The 19,031-nt window shown below is 46.0% G+C and overlaps 1 protein-coding gene across 2 annotated transcripts in view; it reads left to right on the top strand.

Annotated features, from left to right (window-relative positions):
• The window catches only part of TLR5 (toll like receptor 5), a 50,611-nt gene that overhangs the window by 22,031 nt on the left and 9,549 nt on the right, over nucleotides 1-19,031 (top strand). The window contains exon 3 of one of the 2 annotated variants that reach the window (XM_030937013.1): nucleotides 14,819-16,160. In XM_030937013.1, coding sequence (XP_030792873.1) covers nucleotides 14,823-16,160 — 1,338 coding nt within the window. In that variant the 5' untranslated portion in view covers nucleotides 14,819-14,822. Of the gene's footprint in view, nucleotides 1-14,818; nucleotides 17,551-19,031 lie in introns of those variants that run through there. The other variant, XM_030937012.1, reaches the window with a different exon arrangement.

The raw sequence follows: 19,031 nt of genomic DNA, 5'->3' as shown, positions 1-19,031 counted from the left end.
GTTCTGTCTGAGCATAATTGGTCCAGTTCTCAGTCAGGAAAAAATGCCAAGCGAAAGGGGATGTTGACGGGTTTGCCTGGGTCTCCCCACAGGGGATCCATAAGAGTAGAAGAGTTATAAAGGAGGAGGTAGGTGTCATAGTTACAGTTTAGGTTGCTGACGGCGTAGAACAAGTTTTAGAGGGTTTTCTTTGGTCCAGTCAACTGTCCAGGTTGTTGTCTCTCCCGTCGAGGATGTAACAAGGTCTGAGAGCGGGTCTATAGGCTTGGCGTGGGTGTGATGAATCCACGCGGCGATGCCTTCCACGTTGAGGGCCGTAGGCATAGTCAGGATCACCTGGAATGGTCCTTTCCACCGGGGTTCTAGGGTTTCTTGTCGGTGGCGTTTGACGAGGACCCAGTCTCCCGGTTTGTATTGATGTGGAATGGGTGGAGGCCCAGCTTCATATAGTTCTTTTAGCTTGGGCCAGACTTCCTCATGAACTCTCTGTAGGGCTTGTAAGGAGAACAAAAGTTCAAGACCATTATCTGTGTCAGCTTTGAGGAGATTGTCTTTAAGGTTAGGGAGGATAGGGGGTGGTTTGCCATACATTATTTCATAAGGGGTAAGTCCTAGTTTATAAGGAGAGTTACGTGCCCGGAAGAGAGCGTAGGGGAGGAGGACTACCCAGTTAGCGCCAGTCTCCATGGTCAATTTAGTTAGGGTCTCTTTTAATGTTCTATTCATTCTTTCTACCTGACCTGAACTTTGGGGTCGATAAGCACAGTGCAGTTTCCAAATAGCCCCAAGGATGGAAGCCAGTTCCTGACTTACCTTTGCAGTGAAGGCCGGCCCATTATCTGACCCTATCATGACTGGAAAGCCGTACCTGGGCAGGATTTCTTCCAGAATCTTTTTAGCTACAATCTGTGCAGTTTCTTTCTTTGTCGGGAAAGCTTCTGCCCATCCTGAAAATGTATCTATTAAAAACTAGCAAATATTTGTATCCATATTTTCCTGGCTTTATTTCAGTGAAGTCAATTTCCCAATATATACCAGGTCTATCTCCCCTTTGTCTTTTTCCCGAGGTCTGGGTCCCGTGACTGGCGTTATTGAGTTGACATACTACACAGTTTTTAACCGTGACGTCTATTTTTTTAAGGGCGTTTTTAATTTTTAGTCCAGTGTGTTGAATCAAATCTAACATCCGCCGCGGGCCCAGATGAGTGCTTCGATGGATTTGTGCTATTACTCGCTGCCCCAACCTGTCCGGGAGAATGGTATTGTTGTTAGAATCTTTCCACCACTGATTACTGACCTGTGTTCCGGGGAGTTTACTTATCCACTGGAGGTCTTCTTCTGAGTATTCTGGGTGAAAGGGCAACTCTCTGGGTCCGGGATCAGGCAGCTGGAGGGCCAGCAGCTGAGGAGTGGTTTTAGCCACGTCTTTTGCAATCTGGTCAGCCAGGTTGTTTCCTCAAGTGACTGGGTTAGTGCCCTTTGGATGTCCCGGACAGTGGACAATGGCCAGCTTTCTGGGTTCCCAAAGGGCAGTCAGAAGATTTAAGATTTCTTCTTTATTTTTAATGTCTTTTCCTTCAGCTGTCAGAAGCCCCCTCTCTCTGTATATAGCCCCATGTATGTGGGCAGTGGCAAATGCGTACCGGCTGTCAGTATACACTGTCAGTTTACGGTCTTTGCCTAGTTTTAAGGCTTGTGCCAAGGCTATTAACTCAGCCTTTTGAGCCGATGTTCCTGGAGGTAAAGGCTCAGCCCAAATTATTTCAGTCTCTGAGGTTACCGCCACCCCCGCATACCTCTGTCCTTGGTGAACTGCTTCCATCAGTGAACCAGGTGAGGTCTGCATCTGGTAGCGGTCGGTCCTGGAGGTCTTCTCTGACTCCATGTACCTGGGCTAGTATTTCAGCACAGTTGTGGAGCGGCTTACTTAAGTCTGGGTCTGGCAGCAATGATGCTGGGTTTAGGGTTGTCGGGGGCTTAAATGTTATTCTGAGGGGGTTTAGCAACAGCCCTTGGTAATGGGTAAGCCGAGCATTGCTGAGCCATCGGTCAGGGGGTTGTCGGAGGATGCCTTCGACAGCATGGGGGGTGGTGACTTGTAATTCTTGGCCCATAGCCAGTTTGTTAGTGTCTTTGACCATCAGGGCCGTTGCAGCCATCATCCGGAGGCAAGGAGGCCATCCTGCAATCCTGCAGCTACTGGGTCCAGTCTCTTTGAGAGGTGTGCAACCGGTCTGCACCAGGGACCTAAATTTTGGGTTAATACTGCTTTCGCTATGCCCCGACTTCCGTCCACGTATAAGTGGAAAGGCTTAGAGACATCCGGAAGACCCAGCGCGGGGGCTGAGAGCAGAGCAGTTTTGATTTGCTGAAAAGCTTGCTCAGCCTCTTCAGTCCAATTGAAGGGCTGCTGCTCTTTGGTAGCCTGATAGAGGGGTTTTGCCAATTCAGCGAAGCCATGTATCCAGAGTCTGCAAAACCCTGCAGATCCCAGGAACTCTCTTACCTGTCGTGTTGACTGCGGTCTGGGGATCTGTAGGACAGTTTCTTTCCGAGCGTTTGTTAGCCAGCGCTGTCACCCTCTAAGTAGATACCCCAAGTAGGTTACCTCTGGCCTGCAGATCTGGGCCTTTTTAGCTGAGGCTCAATAACCTAGGTTTCCCAAGGTTTTTAGGAGGTCTTTTGTTCCTTGGATGCAGGCCTCTGGGGATTTTGCCGCTATTAAGAGATCATCAACATACTGCAAGAGAGTTATACTGGGGTGTTGGCATTGGTACTCACCCAAGTCTTCGTGGAGGGCTTCATCAAACAGGGTTGGGGAGTTTTTGAATCCTTGTGGCAGTCTGGTCCACGTCAGTTGGCCACTTATGCCTCTTTCAGAGTCTGTCCACTCAAAGGCAAAAATTTCCTGGCTTTTAGGGGCTAAAGGCAGGCTAAAAAAAGCATCTTTTAGGTCTAGAACAGTATACCATTGATTTTCAGGACTCAAGGTACTCAGGAGGGTGTATGGATTTGGCACCGTCGGGTGTATGTCCATTACCCTTTTATTGACTTCTCTTAAGTCTCGTACCGGCCTATATTCTTTACTGTTGGGTTTTTGTATTGGTAGCAGCGGAGTGTTCCATGGTGAGTGGCAGGGGCGTAGGACTCCATGATCTAGGAGTCGGCGGATGTGTGGTATAATTCCCTCTTTGGCTTCCAGGGCCATTGGGTATTGGCGCATGCGAACAGGGTCCTTCCCGGGCTTAAGCTCAACAAAAATGGCGGGACAGTGCTTTGCTAGCCCTAGTCCTCCTGTTTCTGCCCAAGCCTCTGGGAAGCTCTGGAGCCAGGTGTCTATATTTTGGCTAGGAGGCGTTAACTCCTGGTGAAGCCGGTACTCATCCTCTAGAGTTACGGTAAGAACAGATAGTGGCCTGTTTTGGGAGTCAGTCACTTTGGGCCCTTCTGGTTGAAAATGCATTTGTGCCCCCATTTTTGTCAACAGATCTCTCCCCAACAGAGGACAAGGGCTGTCAGGGATGACCAGGAAGCTATGGGACACTTTCCCGGTTCTCAAGTTTACTGCTCTCTGGGTTGTCCATGGATATTTCTTGTTTCCTGTGGCCCCTTGAACCCAGGGGGAGTTGGAAGATAACTTTCCATAGGGCTTGACTAAGACCGAATGTTGTGCCCCGGTATCGACCAGGAACTGGACCGGGGACCCCTCCACTTGTAAAGTTACCCTAGGTTCAGGGAGGGGATCCGAACCCTGTCCCCCCTAGTCTGTATCTTGAGTAACTAGTATCGGCATAGATTTGGGCTGCCATTGCCCTTGGCCTGGCTGGCGCTGTTTCTTTTTGTGGCAGTCTTTTATCCAGTGACCAATCTCTTTACAGTATGCACATTGGTCTTTACTCAGATTGCGCCTAGGGGCACGCGTGGACTGGGTGCTTCCTGGCGGTGGTCGTTCTTTTTGGATGACCGCCGCCAGGACTTTGGTCATTTTCTCAGTGGCCCTAATTTGTCTTTCCTTCGGAGCATCTCTGTTGTTATAAACTCTCTGTGCTATGCGAAGGAGGTCCTGGACCTGTTTTCCCTCCAAGTCTTCTAATTTTTGTAGCTTCTTCTTAATATCTGGGGCCGCCTGGTTGACAAAGGACATAACAACTGCTGCCTGATTTTCAGGTGCCTCTGGATCTATAGGTGTATACTGTCTAAAGGCTTCCATTAGTCTTTCTAGGTAAACAGTGTGGCTTTCTGTCTTTCCCTGTAAAACAGAATATACCTTAGCCAAATTAGTGGGCTTGCGAGCTGCAGCCCGGAGACCCACCATTAGAGTCTGGCGATAAATGAGTAACTTTCCCCTACCTTCTGCTGTATTGTAGTCCCACGTTGGCCTGGTCAAAGGAAATGCTGCATTAATGAGGTCAGGGTTTGCAGTCGGTTGACCGTCATCTCCAGGAACCAACTTTCTAGCCTCTACCTGGATTCTTTCCCGTTCCTCCGTTGTGAACAGAATGCGGAGGAGCTGTTGGCAGTCATCCCAGGTAGGCTGATGAGTGAACATGACACTGTCTAGAAGGGCTGTTAAATCCTTGGGGTTATCAGAGAACCAGGCATTCTGAGTTTTCCAGTTGTACAGGTCACTGGTAGAGAATGGCCAATACTGGAGTCTAGGGTTACCTGTGTCATCGGGGGGTCCTATTTCCCTTAAGGGGAGTGCTACAGTGGAATCGGGAAGTCGCGGAGTTGCCTCGCACTGGACACGCCCACGTGTTCGTCCCACTGGCCCTCCTGAGCCATGCTCACTTTCAGTTTCCCCTGGCACTGCTGCCGCTTCTCGGCCCTCATGGCTTCCTGGGAGTGCGGCCGGTTGGGCTTGGGCATGGGGTCCAGGAGGGGGATGATAAGGCGGGGGTTCCAAGGATACGAGGTCCTGGCTGTCAGGCAATACAGGGGGCAAGGGGGCAGTTGGAGTTTTTGGTCTTTTGGTGGTCCCATTTGGCTGCGCGACTAAGGTTCAGAAGTCAGCAGAAAGGGAGCTGGCCACGGGGATGGATTTTCCACCAGATCTTGCCAGACCAAAACATAGGGGATCTGATCTGGGTGTCCCGAACGAGCTGGCAGGAAAACCCTTGATTTTACCTGGAGGATAATGGGGAGGCAAAAGGTTCTCTCGGCTGGCCAGCCTACGCCGAAGGTGGGCCACTCAGAGTGGCAGAGGGTTATTAATTTTCCTTTTTTAAGTTCTATACTGAGATCATGTCCCCTTGCTCTCACATCTTTAAAATTATTGACAAGGAGAGAAAGTGGCGTGGTCTGGGAGGTGCCCATTCCGAGGAAGTCCTGTTGATAGAAGATGGGTGGTAAGGGATATTAGTGCCTGGTACAGGACTGGCTCCGAAGCTTCTGTAAATCAAGGTAAATTAGTAAGAGGCGCGCGACAGATAACTTCCAACAACCAAGATATGTTGATCGCTAGCACGTCTCGGGCTTAGGACCCGACCAGAAGCAGATGGGCCACAGAATACAGAGCCCCAGATGAGTACCGGAGGACGTCTCCTACCAGCCTCCACTGACTCTCCTATAGCGTGTCTGCCAGGACTAGATCAGTCTCATATACAGACCCCGCGGGATTATTCAGAGGCAGACAGACAACATATAGACAGAGCCGGCTTACTTTTGCGATGACCCGTTGGCCTGGGGTCTGGTGGGCTTAGGGGCCATCCCGGACGAGCCCCCAAATGTAATGCCCAGACCCGCGACGACCCAAAAGCAACCACCAGAGTCCAGAGACAAAGCCAAGCGGCAGGGATCGCTTTATTTCGAGTTCGAACTTGGACCTCTCCGTCCAGGCGTCAGGTCCTAGGGAGAGGCCCCGAGCTCGGTGCTCTGCCGTCTTTTATAGTCAGACACAAACAAGTTACAGCAAGTTACAGAGTCACTGGGGATTTTTACAGTTGTAGGTTTACAATTGGCTGACATTTAAAGTTGAACATTAGTCAGTTGTTCATTTGTTCCCGCCCTTTGACCAAACCACAAACGGCCGTTGCTCTGCTAGGGACTTTGCAGATAACTTTGTTGTTTTGCATTTCCTGACTTTTTCTGACCTCTGATATTCAGTATTTTTCCACTTCTCAAATATGCAAAATACACCTCCAATATTAGTCAGCTACCTCATTCTCCATGTGTGATTTAAGCCACATGCACCCACATCTGTTACTGTAACTTCCCCTCTGATATCAAATAACCCTTCTTCCCCCATTCACAATAACTCACTGGCTGGGTGCTGTGGCTCACGCCTGTAATCCCAGCAATTTGGAAGGCCGAGGTGGATGTCAGGCTTCTGAGCCCAAGCCAAGCCATCACAGGATGCCCTGTGACTTGCACGTGTACGCCCAGATGTTCTGAAGTAACTGAAGAATCACAAAAGAAATGCAAATGCCCTGCCTCACCTTAACCGATGACATTCCACCACAAAAGAACTGAAAATGGCCGGTCCTTGCCTTAAGCGATGATATCATCTTGTGAAATTCCTTTTCCTGGCTCATCCTGGCTCAAAAAGCTCCCCCACTGAGCACCTTGTAACCCCCACTCCTGCCTGCCAGAGAACAACCCCCCTTTGACTGTAATTTTCCTTTACCTACCCAAATCCTATAAAATGGCCCCACCCTTATCTCCCTTCTCTGACTCTCTTTTCGGACTCAGCCTGCCTGCACCCAGGTGAAATAAACAGCCATGTTGCTCACACAAAACCTGTTTGGTGGTCTCTTCACATGGACACGCATGACGGTGGGTGGATCGCCTGAGGTCAGAAGATCGAGACCACCCTGGGCAACTTGGTGAAACACCATCTCTACTAAAAATACAAAAATTAGCTGGGCATAGTGGTACACACCTGTAATCCCAGCTACTCAGGAGGCTGAGACAGGAGAATCACTTGAGCCTGGGAGGCGGAGGCTGCAGTAAGCTGGATTGCATTCCAGCCTGAGTGACAGATCGAGACTTCATCTCAAAAAATAAAAATAAGATAACTCACAAGCTGCAACCCTTCAAATGCCCACTTCCACAAGCAAACTGCAGGTCATTTTCAAAGTCAAGTGCTGTATTTATTATGCATTTTTAAGCATTTAACTTGGCTAAAACTGTGCTACCATAAGGGGGGTTCCAATCCTTTCTTCTTCTTTCTTTTTTTTTTTTTTAGAGTCTTGGTCTTGTCACCCAGGCTGGACTGCAGTGGCATGATTTTGGCTCACTACAACCTCCATCACCTGAGTTCAAGGGTTTCTCCTGATTCAGCCTCCCAAGTAGCTGGAATTACAGGCGCCCACCACCGCACACAGCTAATTTTTGAATTTTTAGTAGAGTTGCATTTCACCGTGTTGTCCAGACTGGTCTCCAACTCCTGACCAGTTTTTAGTTTGCATTACTCAATCTCATCACCTACAAAAGAAACAAACACTGGCCAGGCACATGTCTGTAATCCCAGCACTTTGGGAGGTGGAGGTGGGCTGATTGCTTGAGCCCAGGAGTTCGAGACCTGTCTGGACAATATGGCAAAACCCTGTCTCTACAAAAAAAGTGCAAACATTAGCTGGCATGGTGGTATGTACCTGTGGTCCCAGCTACTCCGGAGGCTGAGGTGGGAGGATCACTTGAGCCCAGGAAATTGAGGCTGCAGTGAGCTGTAATCACGCCACTGCACTCCAGCCTGGACAGCAGAGTGAGACCCTGTCTCAAACAAAACAAAATAATCACAGACTATGTAGGTGGAAAGAATACATAGGATTCACAGAATTCCTGGCTTTCATCATCAGAGTGCCTGTAAGGAATGTGGAAAAAGACCTGGAAGCTTTACCTCTCGGCACTGCAGAACTGTCAGACCCAGGCCTCCGTTTTATAACAAATATTTGAAATGACCTCTTTATTATTTTGAAATGACATTCATAGATGTAACATAATCCACCTACATGCATAATTTTATAGAAATCAATATACTGTCCTAACTGGGATATAAAAAAGAAATAAAAGGGGAAGTAATTTATAATGAGTTGGTGCATGTCTCAGCATGTGAATGCTTATGTGCAACTAGAAGATGAAATGAGTTAAACACTCACACCTACTTATAAAGAAGATGCTTGGATTTAAGAGAAGTAAGATAATATTCAACTGACACTTCTTAAACATTTTTTTCCAAGGCAGGGTCTTACTCTGTTGCCCAGGCTGCAGTGCAGTGGCACAAACACAGCTTACTGCAGCCTCAAACTCCCAGGCCTCAGCTATCCTCTCACCTCAGCCTCCCGAGTAGCTGAGACTACAGGTATGCACCACCATGCCCAGCTAATTTTTGCATTTTTTTGTAGATATGGGTTTTTGCCATGTTGTCCAGGCTGGTCTTAAACTTCTGGGATCAAGTGATCTACCCGCCTTGGCCTCCCCAAGTACTGGGATCACTGGAGTGAACCTCCACACCCTGCCTCTTCTCAAACTTTTGTATTACACTTGACATTTTGAAATGAGGACTAAGTAAATTTGCTCACACATAAATGCTGTCACCATATGGTGCAGACGGGTACAGTGTGTGACATTGTTTGACTCTCCACAGAGGCACTGGCCACCATGAAGTGATTTTCTGAAATGCTGAATAACACTGTCAACAAAAAAGAGTCAGACTCTGTGAAATATTTCAAGAGGTTTATTCCAAGCCAAATGTGAGGACCACAACCTGTGACAGCCCCAGAAAGTCCTGAGGACATGTGCCTAAGGTGTTGGGGCTACAGCTTGGTTTTATATATTGTAGAGAGACACAAGACATCAATCAATCTATGTGGGGTATGCATTGGTTTGGTCTGAAAGGGAGGATAACTCAAAGCCTGGGGCTTCCAAGTCATAGATGGATTAAAAGACTTTCTGGTTGGCAATTCGCTGAAAGAATTAAGTTTTTATCTGAAGTCCTGGAACCAAGGGGTTGTGAAGAAAGGTTCTTATGCAGATGAAGCCTCCAGGTAGCAGGCTTTAGAGAGAATAGATGGTAAATGTCTCTTTCATGAGAACTGAAAAGGTGCCAGACTCTTAATTAAATCTCTCCTGGATCAGGAAAAGACCTGGAAAGGGAAGGGGATTCTCTACAGATGTAGATTTTCCCACAAGAGACAGCTGTGCAGGGCCCTTTCAAAATATGTCAAAGAAATATTCTATTTTGGGGTAAAATACTTAAATTTATTCCAGATCCTGCTATCTGTTGTGTATTTTATTTTATTTTATTTTATTTTATTTTATTTTATTTTATTTTATTTTTGAGACAGTCTCACTCTGTTGCCCAGGCTGGAGTGCAGTGGCATGATCTCTGCAACTTCTACCTCCTGGGTTCAAGTGATTCTCATGCTTCAACCTCCCAAATACAGATGCCACCACCCGGCCCAGCTAATTTTTTATATTTTTAGTAGAGACGGGGTTCCACCATGTCAGCCAAGCTGGTCTTGAACTCCTGACCTTAGCTGATCCACCCACCTTGACCTCCCAAAGTGCTGGGATTACAGGTATGAACCACTGTGCCAGGCCTATTGTGTTGGTATCTTATTGCTACAAAGAGTCTGTTCTATCAGTCTGAAGATGTCTGTTTTAATGTTAATACTGGTCAGTTGTTCCTGAATTCCAAAGGGAGGAGGGTATAATGAGGCGTGTCTGACTCCCTCACCTTTCTCATCATGGCCTGAACTAGTTTTTCAGGCCCCTTCTCTTGGCCAAGAGAGGGGTCCATCAGTCAGTTGGGGAGCTTAGAATTTTATTTTTGGTTTATAACACTTTATAAAGGTCCAAACTAAACAAGGTACAGTCTTTCCTAGATTGACAATTACCTAGACTGACATAGTAGTTGCATTCCTGAAAAGTTCAGTATATATTAAAACAGTGCAAAAACTATTTTTTTTTTTTTTTTTTTTTTTTTTTTTTTTTTTTTTTTAGCATATAACACAAAGTTACATTCTGAGGTAATTTTGAGCAAGTTTTTGACCCTTAGGGACTTTGGGCAGGACATCCTACAGCTGTGTGGATGCTGGCCGATTCTGCATGGTACAGGACTGTCATGCACATGTAAACCAAAAATTAAATTCAAAGGCCCCACAACCATCTGAATGGACTTTCTTTTTCTTTCTTTCTTTCTTTCTTTCTTTCTTTCTTTCTTTCTTTCTTTCTTTCTTTCTTTCTTTCTTTCTTTCTTTCTTTCTTTCTTTCTTTCTTTCTTTCTTTCTTTCTTTCTTTCTTTCTTTCTTTCTTTCTTTCTTTCTTTCTTTCTTTCTTTCTTTCTTTCTTTCTTTCTTTCTTTCTTTCTTTCTTTCTTTCTTTCTTTCTTTCTTTTTGAGATGGAGTCTCTCGTGTCACCCAGGCTGGAGTGCAATGGCACAAGCTCAGCTCACTGCAACTCTGCCTCCTGGTCAGGTGATCCGCCTGCCTCAGCCTCCCAAAGTGCTGGGATTACAGGAGAGAGCCACTGTGCCCGGCCCATCTGAATGGACTTCCTTCTAGGTCAGGGCACTCAAAAATTTAACTTAAAAGTCTGGTTTAGGCCATGATGGAAGTGGGGGCTGAAAATGCCTCATTATACCCGCCAACATTAACATCAACACAGACCTTAGGTCTGATGAGAGGCATTTACATTCTGTTCTCTGTAGCTGGCTACCTGGAGGCTTCATCTGCATGATCAAACTTTGGACTCCACAACCTCCTATCCCAACCCAGACATTCTTTCCTTTTGAGAACTCTTTTTTTTTTTTTTTTTTTTTTTTTTTTTGAGATGGAGTCTCGCTGTATCACCCAGGCTGGAGTGCAATGGCACAAGCTCAGCTCACTGCAACCTCTGCCTCCTGGGTTCAAGCAACTCTCCTGCCTCAGCCTCCTGAGTAGCTAGGATTTCAGGCACACACCACCATGCCTAGCTAATTTTTGTATTTTTAGTAGAGATGGGGTTTTGCCATGTTGGCCAGGCTGGTCTCCAACACTGACCTCAAGCAATCTGCCTGCCTCAGCCTCCCAAAGTGCTGGGATTACAGGCATGAGCCACCACACCTGGCCTCTATTGATAACTCTTTCAACCAATTGCCAATTAGAAAAATAATTTTAAGTCTACCTATAAATTGAAAGCTCCTCCCCGCCCCTCAAGTTGTCTCGTGCTTCTGGACCAGACCAATGTGTATCTTAAATGTATTTGACTGATGTCTCATGTCTCCCAAAAATATATAAAACCAAGCTGCATCCTGACCACCTTGGGCACACATTCTCAGGGTCTCCTGAAGGCTGTGTCATGGGCCATGGCCCTCGTATTTGACTCAGAATAAATCTCTTCAAATATTTTGCAGTTTGGCTCTTTTCATTGACATACATTATTATGCCATCCTGATTACAGGGGGGATACCCACCCCTGTTACTGCGACAACCAAAAAGCAAGCCTGCAAATTTACAGCTTCCTAGAAGGCAGCTGTCCCCATCAGAAGCCACTGCTTTTAGAGAGTGTTACAGATAAAATGCACTGAGGCAAAGGTCCTTGAACAGATCCAATCCCTTTATCTTTCTGTTGATGGCAGTGTTGTTCATTCAACATATTCAACATACTCTTTCCTTTGTTTTTGGGAGCACCATGCTTCTTTCTAACTGTTTGATGTGTGGAGAATATAGTCTACCAGGGGACAGAGATGTTAAGTATGATAAATAAGCAACCAAATAGACAAGACAATTAAGGGCTGTGATCATTGCTTTGATGGAAATAAGATGGTTTTTTGAAAGAGTAACAGGGAGGGGGAGTTATTTCAAATGGTGTGTGCAGGAGAAGGCTCTGAGGAAACACTGGTGTGAGATCCAGTCGCAGTAAGAGCAGAGAGAAGAGGGTTCACATGGAGGAGGCAGCACGTGCCAAGATCCTGAGACTGGAAAGAGTTTGGAATGACGGACCACATGTGTATTCCAGGATGGCTGGAACTTCCACCCTAGGACCTTGGTGCTGGCCGCTCCTCTCCCTCAAACACTGGGCCTCTCCACATTTTTCCTTACTTCCTACAGACCCCTGCCCTAATCTCATTACATCAGAGACACCTTTCCTGTCTCCTCTCCATAAATAGCAGCCACCACCCCAGCCCTGGCACCCCATCTCCTTTTACCCACTTTGCTTTCCTCCATTGCACTTACCTCCATCTGTCAGTACATATTTCCTCTTCCTTTTGTTGTCTATCACCTCTTCCGTCCACCAGAATGTAAGCTCCATGAGGGCAGGCTTGGTCCATTTTGTTCACAGCTGTATCTCCAGCTCCTAAAACAATGCCCAAGGCTTGGTGTGCTGGCTCACGCCTGTAATCCCAGCACTTTGGGAGGCTGAGGCGGGCAGATCACTTGAGGTCAGGAGTTGAAGAACAGCCTGGCCAACATGCTGAAACCCCGTCTCTAGTGAAAATACAAAAATTAGCCGGGTGTGGTGGCACACATTTCTAATCCAAGCTACTCAGGAGGCTGAGGTGGGAGGATCACTTGAACCTGGGAGGCAGAGGTTGCAGTGAGCTGAGATAGCACCACTGCACTCCAGTCTGGGTGACAGAGTGAGACCCTGTCTCAAATAAATAAATGATAAATAAAACAGTGCCTGACCCATAATAGGTACTCAGCAAATTTTTTTTAGTGAGTTATTGAGTAGAAAAACTATTCAAGATAATGTTGACAAGACAGTCAAGAGCTGAATCATGTAAGTCCTCGTAGGATTTTATTCCAAGTACAGTGGGAAGGAAGGAAAGGGCCCTGTACAAAGAGGAATGATATCAACTAGATTATGTTTTTAAAAGATCATGCTGGCTGCTGGCTGGAAAATGAAAGGAAGACCAGAAATAAGAGAGCCAGTGAGGAGTCTCCAGTCTGGCCCACACAAAGAGATGGCGGTGGCTTACAGTAGGGCAGTGAATAGGCTTGGGAGGTGGCACCAAGAGGACTTGCTGATGGATTGGATATGGGGGTGATGTTTAAAAGAATGAGGGTGACTCTGCTATGTTGTCACCCTGAGTCTCTGGATGGATATGGTGAAGCCATTTACTAAGATGAGGGAGAAATTCAGAGTGGTGATAAACATTCTCACCAAGTTTTTCCTAACAATTATCAGATGCCTGAGTTTGATATTTTGAGTCAACCCAGGCATCAATGCCTACTTCTGATTTACTGTAGCTTGTGTGCCACGGCCTCACAGTTTCTGTGGAAACCCCACCATACATCAGCCCCAACACAAAGCACAGCCTCGTTAGAGATAGCCTACCTCCAGCACCGTGACTGCTCCAGGCTTAATCTCTTCTGGTGTTGACACCTTTGCCAGTGATGTTGTCTCATGGGATCATAGGATTCATGCTCTTTATAAACCATTGCCTTCTTCCTGTTTCTTTCATTTATTTTTCTTCTCATTCACCTGCCCTCTGAGCTATGTAACTCTTCCTTTACCTTCCAACAGAGGCCTTTCGTTACATTTAGAGCAAGTGGAATGCATAGCAGGCACCAAAGATGGAGGTGCTATGCAAATAACAGACACCAAGCGCTCTGTAGGTGGGGTTCTTGTGTGTTTTCTCTTCATAGCACCCAGCACAATACTTGGAACATAAGCCAGACACATTTATTGAGCACCATTTCTGCTGCATCCATGAAGGAAACACTCAACCCACCCAGACAGACAGTCAGCTCCCCCACTGGACTTAAGCAAGTGGGCCAGGCTCTGTTTATTGTTGTACACTCACACTCACACAGCTGCCAGGCGAGCACTAGGCACTTATCACACTTTTATTAAGCCCATCACATCTGACTCTTTGTAGGGATGCCAGAAAGTGCCTGATTTCTGCATGGTGGGATGGACTGTGTGTGGAGTAAGGTCAGATAAACAGAGATGGGCCAGTAGCCTAGACAAGTTAAGGGAGAAAAACAGTGAATTTATTTTCCACTCATCAGCCGAGCTTTCTGTGGGCTAGGAATGGGGTGCCTGGCTGAAGTGAAGCAACACTGTGTCTCTTCCTGCTGTTTTCTCCAACTCCCCTCAGCAAATCATGAATGAAAAAACTAATGAATGAACAAACGTAGAATTATTATAAGGATTAAGTGCAGGTGGGGTGCAGTGGCTCATGCCTGTAATCCCAGCACATTGAGAGGCCAAGGTGGGAGGATCACTTCAGCTCAGGAGTTCAAGACCAGCCTAGGCAACAAAGTGATACCCCCATCTCAATTTTTTAATTTTAATTTAGAATAATAAATAAAAAATTTTTAAAAGATTAAGTGAAATGTTTTTTAAGTACCTAGAATAGTGCCTAGTATATAGAGAATTCAACATAAGTGTTTGATAGAAAGAGAGCAAGAATAGGCCAGGTGTGGTGACTCATACCTATAATAATCCCAGCACTTCAAGAGGTTGAGGCGGGCAGGTTGCTTGAGCCCACAAGTTGGAGACCACCCTGGGCAATGTGGTGAAACCCCATTTCTACTAAAAATGCAAAAATTAGCCAGGTACAGTGGCACATGTCTGTAGTTCCAGCTAATCAGGAGGCTGAGATGGGAGGATGGTTTGAACGCAGGAGGTGGAGGTGGCAGTGAGCTGTGATGGTGCCACTGCCCTCCAGCCTGGGAGACAGGGCAAGACCCTGTCTCAAAAAAGCAGAAAGAGAGTAAGAATAGCTTTGTCTGTATCTGCCAGCAGCCACGTTTGTGGAGTCAGAGGAATGAAGGGGTCAAAGGGAGCAGGAACATCATAGAGAATACCCCCAGGATCTGAAGACCCCAGTGCAATACCTCGAGCTTAAATGCCTGTGTTTTCATTCTCCCTTCTTCTCCATAGGATCATGGGAGACCACCTGGACCTTCTCCTAGGAGTGGTGCTTGTGGCCAGTCCTGTGTTTGGATTTCCTTCCTGCTCCTTTGATGGCCGAATAGCCTTTTATCGTTTCTGCAACCTCACCCAGGTCCCCCAGGTCCTCAACACCACTGAGAGGCTCCTGCTGAGCTTCAACTCTATCCGGACAGTCACTGTTTCATCCTTCCCCTTTCTGGAACAGCTGCAGCTGCTGGAGCTCGGGAACCAGTATACCCCCTTGACTATTGGCAAGGAGGCCTTCAGTAACCTGCCCAACCTTAGAATCTTGGACCTGGGAGGTAGTCAGATATACTTCTTGCATCCAGATGCTTTTCAGGGACTGTTCCATCTGTTTGAACTTAGACTGTATTTCTGTGGTCTCTCCGATGCTGTATTGAAAGATGGTTATTTCAGAAATTTAAAGTCTTTAACTCGCTTGGATCTATCCAAAAATCAGATTCATAGCCTTTACCTTCATCCTTCATTTGGGAAGCTGAATTCCTTGAAGTCCATAGATTTTTCCTCCAACCAAATATTTCTTGTGTGTGAACATGAGCTCGAGCCCCTCCAAGGGAAAATGCTCTCCTTTTTCAGCCTCGCAGCTAATAACTTGTATAGCAGAGTCTCAGTGGACTGGGGAAAATGTATGAACCCATTCAGAAACATGGTGCTGGAGACACTAGATGTTTCTGGAAATGGCTGGACAGTGGATATCACAGGAAACTTTAGCAATGCCATCAGCAAAAGCCAGGCCTTCTCTTTGATTCTTGCCCACCACATCATGGGTGCCGGGTTTGGCTTCCATAACATCAAAGATCCTGACCAGAACACATTTGCTGGCCTGGCCGGAAGTTCAGTGAGACACCTGGACCTTTCACATGGGTTTATCTTCTCCCTGAACTCCCGAGTCTTTGAGACACTCCAGGATTTGCAGGTTCTGAACCTTGCCTACAACAAGATAAATAAGATTGCAGTTGAAGCATTTTACGGACTTGACAACCTCCAAGTTCTCAATTTATCGTATAACCTTCTGGGGGAACTTTACAGTTCCAATTTCTATGGACTACCTAAGGTAGCCTACATTGATTTGCAAAAGAATCACATTGGAATAATTCAAGACCAAACATTCAAATTCCTGGAAAACTTACAGACCTTGGATCTCCGAGACAACGCTCTTACAACCATTCATTTTATTCCAAGCATACCTACAATCTTCTTGAGTGGCAATAAACTAGTGACTTTGTCAGAGATCAACCTTACAGCCAACTTCATCCACTTATCAGAAAACAGGCTAGAAAATCTAGATGTTCTCTACTTTCTCCTACAGGTACCTCATCTCCAGATTCTCATTTTAAATCAAAATCGCTTATCCTCTTGTAGTGGAGATCAAACCCCTTCAGAGAATCCCAGCTTAGAACAGCTTTTCCTTGGAGAAAATATGTTGCAACTTGCCTGGGAATCTGAGCTCTGTTGGGATGTTTTTGAGGGACTTTCTCATCTTCAAGTTCTGTATTTGAATAATAACTATCTTAATTTCCTTCCACCAGGAGTATTTAGCCATCTGACTGCATTAAAGGGACTAAGCCTGAACTCCAACAGGCTGACAGTTCTTTCTCACAATGATTTACCTGCTAATTTAGAGATCCTTGACATATCTAGGAATCAGCTCCTAGCTCCCGATCCTGATTTATTTGTATCACTTAGTGTCTTGGATATCACTCATAACAAGTTCATTTGTGAATGTGCACTTAGCACTTTTATCCTTTGGCTTAATCACACCAATGTCACTATAGCTGGGCCTCCTGCAGACATACATTGCGTGTACCCTGACTCGCTCTCTGGGGTTTCCCTCTTCTCTCTTTCCACGGAAGCTTGTGATGAAGAGGAAGTCTTAAAGTCCCTAAAGTTCTCCCTTTTCATTGTATGTACTGTCACTGTGACTCTGTTCCTCATGACCATCCTCATAGTCATGAAGTTCCGGGGCTTCTGTTTTATCTGTTATAAGACAGCCCAAAGACTAGTGTTCAAGTACCATCCCCAGGGCACAGAACCTGATATGTACAAATATGATGCCTATTTGTGCTTCAGCAGCAAAGACTTCGCATGGGTGCAGAATGCTTTGCTCAAACACCTGGACACTCAATACAGTGACCAAAACAGATTTAACCTGTGCTTTGAAGAAAGAGACTTTGTCCCGGGAGAAAACCACATTGCCAACATCCAGGACGCCATCTGGAACAGTAGAAAGATTGTTTGTCTTGTGAGCAGACACTTCCTTAGAGATGGCTGGTGCCTTGAAGCCTTCAGTTATGCCCAGGGCAGGTGCTTATCTGACCTTAACAGTGCTCTCATCATGGTGGTGGTTGGGTCCTTGTCCCAGTACCAGTTGATGAAACATCAATCCATTAGAGGCTTTGTACAGAAACAGCAGTACTTGAGGTGGCCTGAGGATCTCCAGGATGTTGGCTGGTTTCTTCATAAACTCTCTCAACATATACTAAAGAAAGAAAAAGAAAAGAAGAAAGACAGTAACATTCCGTTGCAAACTATAGCAACCATCTCCTAATCAAAGGAGCAATTTCCAACCTATCTCAAGCCACCAATAACTCTTCACTTTGTATTTGCACCAAGTTACCATTTTGGGGTCCTCTCCGGAGATTTTTTTTTTTCTTTTTGCTACTATGAAATCAACATAAATCTCTCGATTTTCATATCAACACCATGTTCTGTCTCACTAACCTCCAAATGGAAAAAAATAGATCTAGAAAATTGCAGCTGCCCTTAGAGATTCCCAGTCTCCATTGGTTTTCTTTCAGATCCAATAATACTGTTCTGTCCTGCTGTGTTGATTATGGAATGTATCCCTAATCATGGGAAGGACACTTGGGAGAAGCTGCAGATGGCTGACGTGCTTTCTCTAGCATTCAGGTCAAAAATGAGATGGTCCATGATTCTGGGTTCTCTGTGTTCTGCAAAACAACATTAAGTAGAAAACAAACAGAAGCAGAGGCACATTTCCTTCTTTTGCCACAGAAACAATGCCACTGTTAAGTGCAAGTCACGCTTTGTCTTGTAGATAAGAGGTGGCCCCAAAGAAGCTGGGATGAATGAGAGTCACTCCCTCTCTTGTGGCTGTACTGCACTTCATGTTCTTACCTTCAGCTTCTCCAGGTCTCGCCCTAGTGAGCCAAGAACTTTCTTTCACATGCTGCCTTTATTTCAGCCTGGCCTTCAAGACCTTCCATGATTTATCACCAACCTATCTTTTCAGCTTTATTTCCTAGCACACCTCATTGATCAGCCGCTCAGGCTGTTGCATGAAAAATACGGACTTTGCACACAGATCCTGGGTTGAGTTCTGAGTCAGCTGTGTATTAGCTGTGTAACCTTGGCCATGGTATGCCCTTGGTGGGCCTACATTTTCTCACATAACAGCATCTATGTCATGGAATTCCTGTGAAAATTAAATTGGCCAAGGATGTCAGGGCCTCTCAGATCTTTTCCTTCGTTGCCCTAATGACCACAAGAGAACACATACACTGAAGGCCTTCTGGGGGCAGTCGCAATTTCATTGAAGTTGTATTTTTTTATCTTAAATGAAATCTATGTGTATTTTCCATTCTGTTCCTTTTTTCATGTTTATTAATATAGAAATGTGTTTTTGCAAAAGGACTAAGAACATTTAAAGCAAGGAAACTGTGCCAAAATTACCCCATAGCTTCACACACTGCCTCCTCCAAGTCCAGCATAACTCCGGGTCACTCCTCAGCTCTCCAGACTGTCACCTTCTTCCCCTCACTGGGCCCCTCAATCCTGGCTCCTCCAATACACACACACACACACACACACACACACACACGCTATTCTCATCCCAACTTCTTTCGGCCACTTAAAATCAATGAGACTGAGCTTGCCCTGCACCCAGTGATGGCATTATTTTCATGCACACCATGCAGGCCCCACTCTTCCTCTTTCCTCTGGATTCTTCTCCCATCTCTGCACATCCATCCTACATGTTCAAAATCCAGCCCATGAAGCTCCCTGGGATCCCTCCAACCCAAAGTCCTGTCTCCCTTTTGTGAAAACTCTTGACACTTTATCTGGCCTTTTAAAAGTAGCTCTTACTACCACTACCTGTCTTCTTTGTTCTAAGCCTGCCTGGCCACTCACCCCTCTAGAAGATAAGTTCCCTGAGGAA

Source organism: Rhinopithecus roxellana, chromosome 8 (assembly GCF_007565055.1).
Source record: "Rhinopithecus roxellana isolate Shanxi Qingling chromosome 8, ASM756505v1, whole genome shotgun sequence".
In the NCBI taxonomy this organism is placed as follows: Eukaryota; Metazoa; Chordata; class Mammalia; order Primates; family Cercopithecidae; genus Rhinopithecus; species Rhinopithecus roxellana.
Note: the sequence above shows the minus strand (reverse complement) of the source record. Positions and strands in the feature narration are given on the sequence as shown.